This window comes from Salmo trutta, chromosome 19, assembly GCF_901001165.1.
Source record: "Salmo trutta chromosome 19, fSalTru1.1, whole genome shotgun sequence".
Lineage (NCBI taxonomy): Eukaryota > Metazoa > Chordata > Actinopteri > Salmoniformes > Salmonidae > Salmo > Salmo trutta.
In genome coordinates, this window is record NC_042975.1 from 19,641,468 (window position 1) to 19,653,821 (window position 12,354).

General features: G+C 44.9%; 1 protein-coding gene across 2 annotated transcripts in view; it reads left to right on the forward strand.

Annotated features, from left to right (window-relative positions):
• Positions 1 to 12,354, forward strand: part of capn5b (calpain 5b) — a 75,609-nt gene that overhangs the window by 52,773 nt on the left and 10,482 nt on the right. For both annotated transcript variants that reach the window (XM_029700013.1, XM_029700012.1), the window contains one exon: positions 5,173 to 5,365. In XM_029700013.1, the coding sequence (XP_029555873.1) occupies positions 5,173 to 5,365 (193 nt within the window). The remainder of the gene's footprint in view (positions 1 to 5,172; positions 5,366 to 12,354) is intronic.

Genomic DNA, 12,354 nt, shown 5'->3' on the forward strand with positions numbered 1-12,354 from the left:
TTAAGTCTCCCAATATTTGAGGTATGCAGAAAAAATCTTTAGAACGAAGACGAACTCACTCAATCTAATAAATATTTCCAATTGGTAACACTTTACTTAAAGCCTGTAGGTATAATGCTTTATTACATGTTATAAGCATGTCTTATAATAAGACCTAATAATCTATGATGTACTTCTATCAATATTTTGACTGATTCAACATATGTACTATTCACTGTCCCTTTGATTGAGATGTAGAGTCACATATTAAGATTTGCAGTCAACTAAGGCTGCATTTACACTGGCAGCCCGATTCTGATCTTTTTCCAATAATCATAGTAGCTCTTTCGTAAAATTCATGCTCGCATGACTAAGTTGCTTTAGATCAAAGTTTCTGCTAAATGGCATATATTATTTTTATACTGAACAAAAATATAAACACAACATGTAAAGGTCCCATGTTTCATGAGCTGACATAAAAGATCCCAGAAATGTTCCATATGCACAAAAACATATTTCTCTAAAATGTTGTGCACAAATTTGTTTACATACCTGCTAGTGAGCATTTGTCCTTTGCCAAGATAATCCATCCACCTAACAGGAGTGGCATATCAAGAAGCTGCTTAAACAGCATGATCATTACCTTGTGCTGGGGACAATAAAAAGCCACTCAAAAATGTGTAGTTTTGTCACACAACACAATGCCACAGATGTCTCAAGTTTTGAGGGAGTGTGCAATTAGCATGCTGACTGCAGGATTATCCACCAGAGCTGTTGCCAGAGAATTTTATATAATTTCTCAACCATAAGCCGCCTCCATTCGTCGTTTTAGAGAATTTGGCAGTATGTCCAACCGGCCACACAACCGTAGACCACGTGTAACCACACCAGCCCAGGACCTCCACATCCGGCTTCTTCACCACCAGGATCGTCTGCACCCAGCCACCCGGACAGCTGATGAAACTGTGGGTTTGCACAACCTAAGAATTTCTGCACAAACTGTCAGAAACCGTCTCAGGGAAGATCATCTGCGTGCTCGTCGTCCTCACCATGGTCTTGACCTGACTGCAGTTTGGACCATTGATCATCACAGCTAGCTATCTTCAACTGAGTGACCCAGCCCCGAAACTAGCCCTGAGCCAGGCGCATCTCCCGCCTAGCAAACGAAATTCCCACAACTACAATACCTCTTTCGCCATCTGGCCCGGTCCCTTCGTCGACACGGCGCCCTGCCGTACCACCATGACTGGTCCGCAGACGTAGTTCCATCAGCTGTGCCTTCAACCGGCCTTTGCCGGACGACAGAGCAGACGCTTCTACTTACCCCGGACTGCTAACTTTAAACGCTGTGTCTCCCGCGTGCTAGCGTAGTAACGAATACCCCGCGGCTTCCCTGTTCCATCTATTGCTGTTCACTGGACCCTATGATCACTTGGCTACATAGCTGATACCTGCTGGAATGTTCATTTATCACGGTACTCCACTTTGTTTACCTTTGTTTATCTGTCGCCCTAGCCCCGAACTCAGGCCCTGTATGTAGTTAACCGACCCTCCCTGCCCATTCATCGCCATTTAACCTGTTGTTGTTGACTTAGCTGATTATCTGTTGTTGTCTTACCCGTTGTTGACTTAGCTAGCTCTCCCAATCAACACCTGTGATTGCTTTATGCCGTCGCTTTATGTCTCCCTCAAATGTCAATATGCCTTGTATACTGTTTAGGATAATTATCATTGTTTTAGTTTACTGCGGAGCCCCTAGTCCCACTGTACATGCCTTAGATACCTCCTTTGTCCCACCTCCCACACATGCGGTGACCTCACCCAGTATAACCAGCATGTCCAGAGATGCAACCTCTCTTATCATCACTCAGTGCCTGGGCTTACCTCCACTGTGCCCGCACCCCACCATACCCCTGTTTGCACATTATGCCCTGAATCTATTCTACCATGCCCAGAAATCTGCTCCTTTTATTCTCTGTCCCCAACGCACTAGACGACCAGTTTTGCTAGCCTTTAGCCGTACCCTCATCCTACTCCTCCTCTGTTCCTCGGGTGATGTGAAGGCTGATCAGTGTGCCAGTGTTGTCCGGACCTCTGGCAGTTTCTATGGGGGTACCACAGGGTTCAATTCTCGGGCCGACTCTTTTCTCTGTATATATCAACGATGTCGCTCTTGCTGCGGGTGATTCCCTGATCCACCTCTACGCAGACGACACCATTCTGTATACATCTGGCCCTTCTTTGGACACTGTGTTAACTAACCTCCAAACGAGCTTCAATGCCATACAACACTCCTTCCGTGGCCTCCAACTGCTCTTAAAAACCAAATGCATGCTTTTCCACCGTTCGCTCCCCGCACCCGCCCGCCCGACTAGCATCACTACTCTGGACGACGGTTCTGACCTAGAATACGTGGACAACTACAAATACCCAGGTGTCTGGCTAGACTGTAAACTCTCCTTCCAGACTCATATCAAACATCTCCAATCCAAAATCAAATCTAGAATCAACTTTCTATTTCGCAACAAAGCCTCCTTCACTCACGCTGTCACAAAAAAATGTCGTACTGGAGAGAAGACCAAGGCGCAGCAGGTATTTGGATACTCATATTTTAATTTAAAAAAAGGAGTAAAGTATCCACTGGACAAAACAATAAAGACGACAGCAACAGTTTTACAGGCTATACAAACGCAGTGCAAAAACAACTACCCACAACCCCAAAGAAAAACACACACACCTATATAGGACTCCCAATCAAAGGCAATTCAACACACCTGCCTTCAATCGGGAGTCCTAATCACCAACACAACATATAACCCATAAAAAACCTGCCACGTCCTGACCAAAACTAATACAATACCTCCCTCTGCTGGTCAGGACGTGACACACGCCACCAAACTTACCCTAGTAAAACTGACTATCCTACCAATCCTCGACTTCGGCGATGTCATCTACAAAATAGCTTCCAATACTCTACTCAGCAAATTGGATGCAGTCTATCACAGTGCCATCCGTTTTGTTACCAAAGCTCCTTATACCACCCACCACTGCAACCTGTATGCTCTAGTTGGCTGGCACTCGCTACATATTCGTCGCCAGACCCACTGGCTCCAGGTCATCTACAAGTCTATGCTAGGTAAAGCTTCGCCTTATCTTAGCTCACTGGTCACGATAACAACACCCACCCGTAGCACGCGCTCCAGCAGGTATATCTCACTGGTCATCCCCAAAGCCAACACCTCCTTTGGCCGCCTTTCCTTCCAGTTCTCTGCTGCCAGTGACTGGAACGAATTGCAAAAATCGCTGAAGCTGGAGACTTACATTTCCCTCTCTAACTTTAAACATCAGCTATCTGAGCAGCTAACCGATCGCTGCAGCTGTACCTAGTCCATCTGTAAATAGCCCATCCAATCTACCTACCTCATCCCCATATTGTTTTTATTTACTCTGCTGCTCTTTTGCATATCAGTATCACTACTTACACACCATCATCTGCTCATCATCATCTGCTCATCTATCACTCCAGTGTTAATCTGCTAAATTGTAATTACTTTGCTACTATGGCCTATTTATTGCCATACCTCCTCATGCCATTTGCACACACTGTATATAGACTTTATTTTTTTCCTATTGTGTTGTTGACTGTATGCTTGTTTATTCCATGTAACTCTGTGTTGTTGTTTCTGTCGCACTGCTTTGCTTTATCTTGGCCAGGTCGCAGTTGTAAATGAGAACTTGTTCTCAACTAGCTTACCTGGTTAAATAAAGGTGAAATAATTACATTTTAATTTTATTCAAAATAAATCATAACCAACTGCAGTAGGCAAATGCTCCCCTTCGATGACCACTGGCACACTGAAGAAGTCTGCTCTTCACAGATGAATCCCGGTTTCAACTGTACCAGGCAGATGGCAGACAGCGTGTATGGCCTCGTGTGGTCAAGCGGTATGCTGATGTCAATATTGTGAACAGAGTGACCCATGATGAGAGTGTGGTTATGGTATGGGCGGGCATAAACTATGGACAACGAACACAATTGCATTTTATCTATGGCAATTTGAATGCACAGAGATAGTGTGACGAAATCGTGAGGCCCATTGCTGTGCCATTCATCCGCCGCATTCACCTCATGTTTCAGCATGATAATGCAAGGCTCCATGTCGCAAGGATCTGTACACAATTCCTGGAAGCTGAAAATGTCCCAGTTCTTCCATGGCCTGCATACTCACCAGACATGTCTGTGCTTCTACACCTGCATTGCTTGCTGTTTGGGGTTTTAGGCTGGGTTTCTGAACAGCACTTTGTGACATCAGCTGATGTAAGAAGGGCTTTATAAATAAATTTGATTTGATGCTCTGGATCAACAGCGTGTTCCAGTTCCTGACAATATCCAGCAACTTTGCACAACCATTGAAAAAGAGTGGGACAACATTCCACAGGCCACAATCAACAGCCTGAATAACTATGCGATGGAGATGCATGAGGCAAATGGTGGTCACACTAGATACTGGGTGTTTCTTTGTTGTTGTATTTTACCCCCATAACTCCCCAATTTCATGATATCCAATTGCAATCCAATTACAATATTTTCTCATTGCTGCAACTCCCCAACGGGCTCGGGAGAGGCGAAGGTTGAATCATGCATCCTCCGAAACATGACCTGCCAAACTGCGCTTCTTAACACCAGCCCACTTAACCAGGAAGCAAGCCGCACCAATGTGTCGGAGGAAACACCATTCATCTGATGACCGAAGTCTGCAGGCGCCCGGCCCGCCACAAGGAGGCGCTAGAGCGCGATGAGGCAAGTAAAGCCTCCCCGGCCAAACCCTCCCCTAACCCGGACGACGCTGGGCCAATTGTGCTCTGCCCTATGAGAATCTTGGTCACAGATAGTTGTGACACAGTCTGTGATTGAAACCGGGTCTGTAGTGACGATGTAGTGCCTTAGACCGCTGTGCCATTCGAGATCCACACCTCTACTTTTTTTAAAGGTATCTGTGACCAACAGATGCATATCTGTATTCTCAGTCATGTGAAATCCATAGATTAGGTCCTTATGAATTTATTTCTATTGACTGATTTCCTTATATGAACTGTAACTCAACAAAATCTTTGTTGCATTTATATTTTGTTCAGTGTATTTTAATTCATTCATTCATTAAATCCCTCATCTTCCTTCTCCCGTCCCTGCAGAGTGTACGGCTGCTACGAGGCCCTGGACGGTGGGAATACAGCGGATGCACTGGTGGACTTCACAGGGGGTGTGTCGGAGCCTATGGACCTGCTGGAGGGCCAGATGGCCACGGACGAGATGGCCCGCAACCAGCTGTTTGAGAGGGTGCTGAAGGTCCACAACCGGGATGGCCTCATCAGCTGTTCCATCCGGGTGAGTCAGTCGGGGAAGATTTGGTCGTCACTAGCTTTCATACCCACAAAGTCATAAACCCTGCCCATTTCTACAATTTATCTTATTAAAATTTGATTTCAAACCTAACTTTAACCCTAACCTTAACCATACTGCTAAACTTATTAACCTCTCTGGGCCAGTGGGACGCTTGCGTCCCACCTACTCAACAGCCAGTGTAATCCCGTGGCGCGATATTCTAATACCTTAGAAATGCTATTACTTCAATTTCTCAAACATATGACTATTTTACACCATTTTAAAGACAAGACTCTCGTTAATCTAACCACACTGTCCGATTTCAAAAAGGCTTTACAACGAAAGCAAAACATTAGATTATGTCAGCAGAGTACCCAGCCAGAAATAATCAGACACCCATTTTTCAAGCTAGCATATAATGTCACATTAACCCAAACCACAGCTAAATGCAGCACTAACCTTTGATGATCTTCATCAGATGACAATCCTAGGACATTATGTTATACAATACATGCATGTTTTGTTCAATCAAGTTCATATTTATATAAAAAAAACAGCTTTTTACATTAGCATGTGACTAGCATGTGACTAGCATTCCCACCGAACACTTCCGGTGAATTTACTAAATTACTCACGATAAACGTTCACAAAAAACATAGAATTACATAGATATTATAAACATAGAATTATAGATACAGACCTCCTTTATGCACTCGCTATGTCTGATTTTAAAATAGCTTTTCGGTGAAGCACATTTTGCAATATTCTGAGTAGATAGCCCGGCAATCACAGGCTAGCTATTTTGACACCCACCAAGTGTGGTACTCACCAAACTCCGATTTACTATTAGAAAAGTTTGATTACCTTTGCTGTTCTTCGTCAGAATGCACTCCCAGGACTTCTACTTCAATAACAAATGTTGGTTTGGTTCCAAATAATCCATAGTTATATCCAAATAGCGGCGTTTTGTTCGTGCGTTCAAGACACTATCTGAAGGGTGAAGAAGGGTGATGCGCCCGACGCGTTTCGTGACAAAAAAATTCAAAATATTCCATTACCGTACTTCGAAGCATGTCAACCGCTGTTTAAAATCAATTTTTATGCTATTTTTCTCGTAAAAAATGTATAATATTCCGACCGGGAGTCGTTGTTTTCGTTCAAAGAGAAAGAAAGTAAACATGGTGTCGGCTCGTGCACGCGCCTCCAGTCTCATTGTCCTCAGATCGACCACTATATGTTTTTCAGCCATGGCCTGCAAAGCCACCATTCATCGTTCTGGCGCCTTCTGAGAGCCTATGGGAGCGTTAGAAAATGTCACGTTATGCCAGAGATCCCCTGTTTTGGTTAGAGATGATCAAGAAGGCCAAGAAATAGTCAGAGAGAGCGCTTCCTGTTTGGAATCTTCTCAGGTTTTGGCCTGCCAAATGAGTTCTGTTATACTCACAGACAGCATTCAAACAGTTTTAGAAACTTTAGGGTGTTTTCTATCCAAATCAAACAATTATATGCATATTCTAGTTACTGGGCAGGAGTAGTAACCAGATTAAATCGGGTACGTTTTTTATCCGGCCGTGCAAATACTGCCCCCTATCCCCAACAGGTTAACATGGGTAACACCCCATAATGACAAGGACAAAACAGGTTTTTAGACATTTTTGCAAATGTATTACAAATGAAAAACAGAAATATCACATTTACATAAGTATTCAGACCCTAACCTCTTACATCTCGACGTTCCGCTAGCGGAACACCACTCCAATATCCAATGATAGGGCGTGGCGCGAAATACAAACTCCTCAAAAATCCGAAAACTTCCATTTTTCAAACATATTACTATTTTACACCATTTTAAAGACAAGACTCGCCTTTATCTAACCACACTGTCCGATTTCAAAAAGGCTTTACAACGAAAGCAAAACATTAGATTATGTCAGGAGAGTACCGGACACCGCGATTGCATAAAGGAGTTCTGTATCTATAATTCTTAAAATAATTGTTATGTTTTTTGTGAACGTTTATCGTGAGTAATTTAGTAAATTCACCGGAAGTGTTCGGTGGGAATGCTAGTTCTGAACGTCACATGCTAATGTAAAAAGCTGGTTTTTGATATAAATATGAACTTGATTGAACAAAACATGCATGTATTGTATAACATAATGTCCTAGGAGTGTCATCTGATGAAGATCATCAAAGGTTAGTGCTGCATTTAGCTGTGGTTTTGGTTTTTGTGACATTATATGCTAGCTTGAAAAATGGGTGTCTGATTATTTCTGGCTGGGTACTCTCCTGACATAATCTAATGTTTTGCTTTCGTTGTAAAGCCTTTTTGAAATCGGACAATGTGGTTAGATAAATACGACTCCTATTCTCAATACGTTATTCCAGCAGACCAGGCAACAGACAATGTATTACATCGAAATCACCTCGCTATTATTTTGAATTAATTAGTCTTTCAATTTAAACTAAACAAGCTATTAAAACATTCAGTTTATATCTTAAACAAACACTAACGACTGTATCTTTCCAGGCAAAACATACCAATAGTTGAATTACATTCAGAACACATATTTTAGTAAATTGGTGCATAGGCTAGGAAACGAACCCGAGCCTCCCGTGTGGTAGGCGAGAATTATACCACTGAACCACCAACACTATTGAAATGACAGACTCCCTGCAAATAACCCTATTTATAATTGTCTGTAGTTGTAAAATCAAGCACGTACTACCGAGACAATTACCAGAAAATAGCCCTAATTTAAAGGTCCAAGCATTACTCCGGCGATGATTCTCATTACATTTACATTTACGTCATTTAGCAAACGCTCTTATCGAGAGTGACTTACAAATTGGTGCATTCACCTTATGATATCCAGTGGAACAACCACTTTACAATAGTACATCTATATCTTTTTGGGGGGGAGGGTAGGGGGGGTAAGAAGGATTACTTAATCCTATCCCAGGTATTCCTTAAAGAGGTGGGGTTTCAGGTGTCTCCGGAAGGTGGTGATTGACTCCGCTGTCCTGGCGTCGTGAGGGAGCATGTTCCACCATTGGGGTGCCAGAGCAGCGAACAGTTTTGACTGGGCTGAGCGGGAACTGTGCTTCCGCAGAGGTAGGGAGGCGAGCAGGCCAGAGGTGGATGAACGCAGTGCCCTTCTTTGGGTGTAGGGACTGATCAGAGTCTGAAGGTACGGAGGTGCCGTTCCCCTCACAGCTCCGTAGGCAAGCACCATGGTCTTGTAGCAGATGCGAGCTTCAACTGGAAGCCAGTGGAGTGTGCAGAGGAGCGGGGTGACGTGAGAGAACTTGGGAAGGTTGAACACCAGACGGGCTGCGGCGTTCTGGATGAGTTGTAGGGGTTTAATGGCACAGGCAGGGAGCCCCGCCAACAGCAGGTTGCAGTAATCCAGACGGGAGATGACAAGTGCCTGGATTAGGACCTGCGCCGCTTCCTGTGTGAGGCAGGGTCGTACTCTGCGAATGTTGTAGAGCATGAACCTACAGGATCAGGTCACCGCCTTGATGTTAGCGGAGAACGACAGGGTGTTGTCCAGGGTCACGCCAAGGCTCTTAGCACTCTGGGAGGAGGACACAATGGAGTTGTCAACCGTGATGGCGAGATCATGGAACGGGCAGTCCTTCCCCGGGAGGAAGAGCAGCTCCGTCTTGCCGAGGTTCAGCTTGAGGTGGTGATCCGTCATCCACACTGATATGTCTGCCAGACATGCAGAGATGCGATTCGCCACCTGGTTATCAGAAGGGGGAAAGGAGAAGATTAGTTGTGTGTCGTCTGCGTAGCAATGATAGGAAAGACCATGTGAGGATATGACAGAGCCAAGTGACTTGGTGTATAGCGAGAATAGGAGAGGGCCTAGAACTGAGCCCTGGGGGACACCAGTGGTGAGAGCACGTGGTGCGTCCTACCTGGTAGGAGCGACCTGTCAGGTAGGACGCAATCCAAGAGTGAGCCTCGCTGGAGATGTCCAACTCGGAGAGGATGGAGAGGAGGATCTGATGGTTCACAGTATCAAAGGCAGCAGGTAGGTCTAGAAGGATGAGAGCAGAGGAGAGAGAGTTAGCTTTAGCAGTGCGGAGAGCCTCCGTGACACAGAGAAGAGCAGTCTCAGTTGAATGACCAGTCTTGAAACCTGACTGATTTGGATCAAGAAGGTCATTCTGAGAGAGATAGCAAGAGAGCTGGCCAAGGACGGCACGCTCAAGAGTTTTGGAGAGAAAAGAAAGAAGGGATACTGGTCTGTAGTTGTTGACATCGAAGGGATTGGTTGTAGGTTTTTTGAGGTTTTTTGAGAAGGGGTGCAACTCTCGCTCTCTTGAAGACGGAAGGGACGTAGCCAGCGGTCAAGGATGAGTTGATGAGCGAGGTGAGGTAAGGGAGAAGGTCTCCGGAAATGGTCTGGAGAAGAAAGGGGGGGATAGGGTCAAGCGGGCAGGTTGTTGGGCGGCCGGCCGTCACAAGTCGCAAGATTTCATCTGGAAAGAGAGGGGAGAAAGAGGTCAAAGCATAGGGTAGGGCAATGTGAGCAGGACCAGCGGTGTCGTTTGACTTAACAAACGAGGATCGGATGTCGTCAACCTTCTTTTCAAAATGGTTGACAGTCATCCGCAGAGAGGGAGGAGGGGGGAGGAGGATTCAGGAGGGAGGAGAAGGTGGCAAAGAGCTTCCTAGGGTTAAAGGCAGATGCTTGGAATTTAGAGTGGTAGAAAGTGGCTTTAGCAGCAGAAATAGAGGAAGAAAATGTGGAGAGGAGGGAGTGAAAAGATGCCAGGTCCGCAGGGAGGCTAGTTTTCCTCCATTTCCGCTTGGCTGCCCGGAGCCCTGTTCTGTGAGCTCGCAATGAGTTGCCAAGCCACGGAGCAGGAGGGGAGGACCGAGCCGGCCGGGAGAATAGGGGACATAGAGAGTCAAAGGATGCAGAAAGGGAGGAGAGGAGGGTTGAGGAGGCAGAATCAGGAGATTGATTGAGCAGAGGGAAGAGATGATAGGATGGAAGAGGAGAGAGTAGCAGGAGAGAGAGAGCGAAGGTTGCGATGGCGCAATACCATCTGAGTAGGGGCAGAGTGAGTAGTGTTGGAGGAAGCGAGAGGGAAAAGGATACAAGGTAGTGGCCGGAGACTTGGAGGGGAGTTGCAGTGAGATTAGTAGAAGAACAGCATCTAGTAAAGATGAGGTCAAGCGTATTGCCTGCTTTGTGAGTAGGGGGGGACGGTGAGAGGGTGAAGTCAAAAGAGGAGAGGAGTGGAAAGATGGAGGCAGAGAGAAATGAGTGGAAGGTAGACGTAGGGAGGTTAAATTCACCCAGAATTGTCAGGGGTGAGCCCTCCTCAGGAAAGGAACTTATCAAGCCGTCAAGCTCATTGATAAACTCTCCAAGGGAACCTGGAGGGCGATAAATGATAAGGATGTTAAGCTTGAATGGGCTAGAGACTGTGACAGCATGGAATTCAAAGGAGGAGATAGACAGATGGGTCAGGGGAGAAAGAGAGAATGTCCTCTTGGGAGAGATGAGGATTCCAGTGCCACCACCCTGCTGACCAGATGCTCTCGGGGTATGCGAGAACACGTGGTCAGACGAGGAGAGAGCAGTAGGAGTAGCAGTGTTTTCTGTGGTAATCCATGTTTCCGTCAGCGCCAAGAAGTCAAGGGACTGGAGGGCGCGAACGAACGAATACAGCTGGCTAGCTAACCTTGTTAGTTTCTCAAAGTTAGTTTCTCAAAGCTACACCTACACCTTTAGCTACACCTTTATCCTTGATGCAAAGACAACTATGTAGCTAGCTAGCTAACATTACACTAATCAAATCGTTCCGTTGTAATGAAATGTAATATTACCCGCGGAGCACAGTACAGCACGACTACTCACTCCAGCATCCGGTTATGTTGTTCAGGAAGAATCATTACTCTTTTGTTGTTCCTTATGACTTTTGACTGATCAATATATCTATAATTATCTTCTTATCCTCGTTCAAAACTTTCTGTGTCTGTTTTTAAAACTCTGATTCAATTATTTCTATGTGTATCTCTTCTCACAATCGATGTGTGTGCTTTTCCTTTCTTGAAACTATAAGCTATATCCCAGGGTTTGTAAGGTATATCCCAGGGTTCAACAGTCTTTTTTTCCGTTGTTCCTTGTGACTTTTGACTCGTTAATATCTCGTATTTCACCCCGCTATATTAGGCTTCCCTCCTTCAATGGATAATCAGACCTAGATGTGCACCTCCTAAAGATCTGACTATCCCCTTCCAAGCGTATTTAGACAGGCGACCTATATTAATACAATCATGTCTCTGACCTCCTCTCTCATAATTCTATTATTATATTTCGTCTTCCAATTTACGTTTTTGGGCCAATGTCTTTTAACCAATTTTATGTTTTAGGTCTCACCATTTAGCTAGTTTATATTGGTAGTGGCCACAGATACTTGGAGTCATTATGGACCCCCCCTTCATCCTGTTTGAATTTATACCCGATTCCTGTCTTCCATTTGCACAGAATACTTGGTTTCCTTTAAAACATTTTTCTCCACACAAAATTCTAAAGACAGGTCACCAGATATAAACTCCTTTGGATATTTTAGCGTCTAACACCCAGAGTACATTAAAATAATTTACCTCATTTAATGCAATCATACAGATATTATCCAACATATATCCGTGAATAAAGAGCACCGACCTTATTTTTGCAGCTGAGGTTTCAATGTTGGTTGGATCTCGTCACCGCTTCTGTCGTCTACCAGTTCGCCACCGGCCTGTAAAGAACCCTCAGAAAGGGGCCAGGTCTTTAATCTACGGATATTTCATCCGCCCGTGCACGGTTTTCGGCGCTCCCATGGGACGACAGAGGCAGGTATTGGGATCTGTCTCGAAGGACCAAGCTGTCACGAGAATTTTCAATCCCAATGATAATAACTAACAATCAATTAAGCTTTGACCAATCCCCAAGGTTTGTAAGACCCTGGGTTTAATAATAATT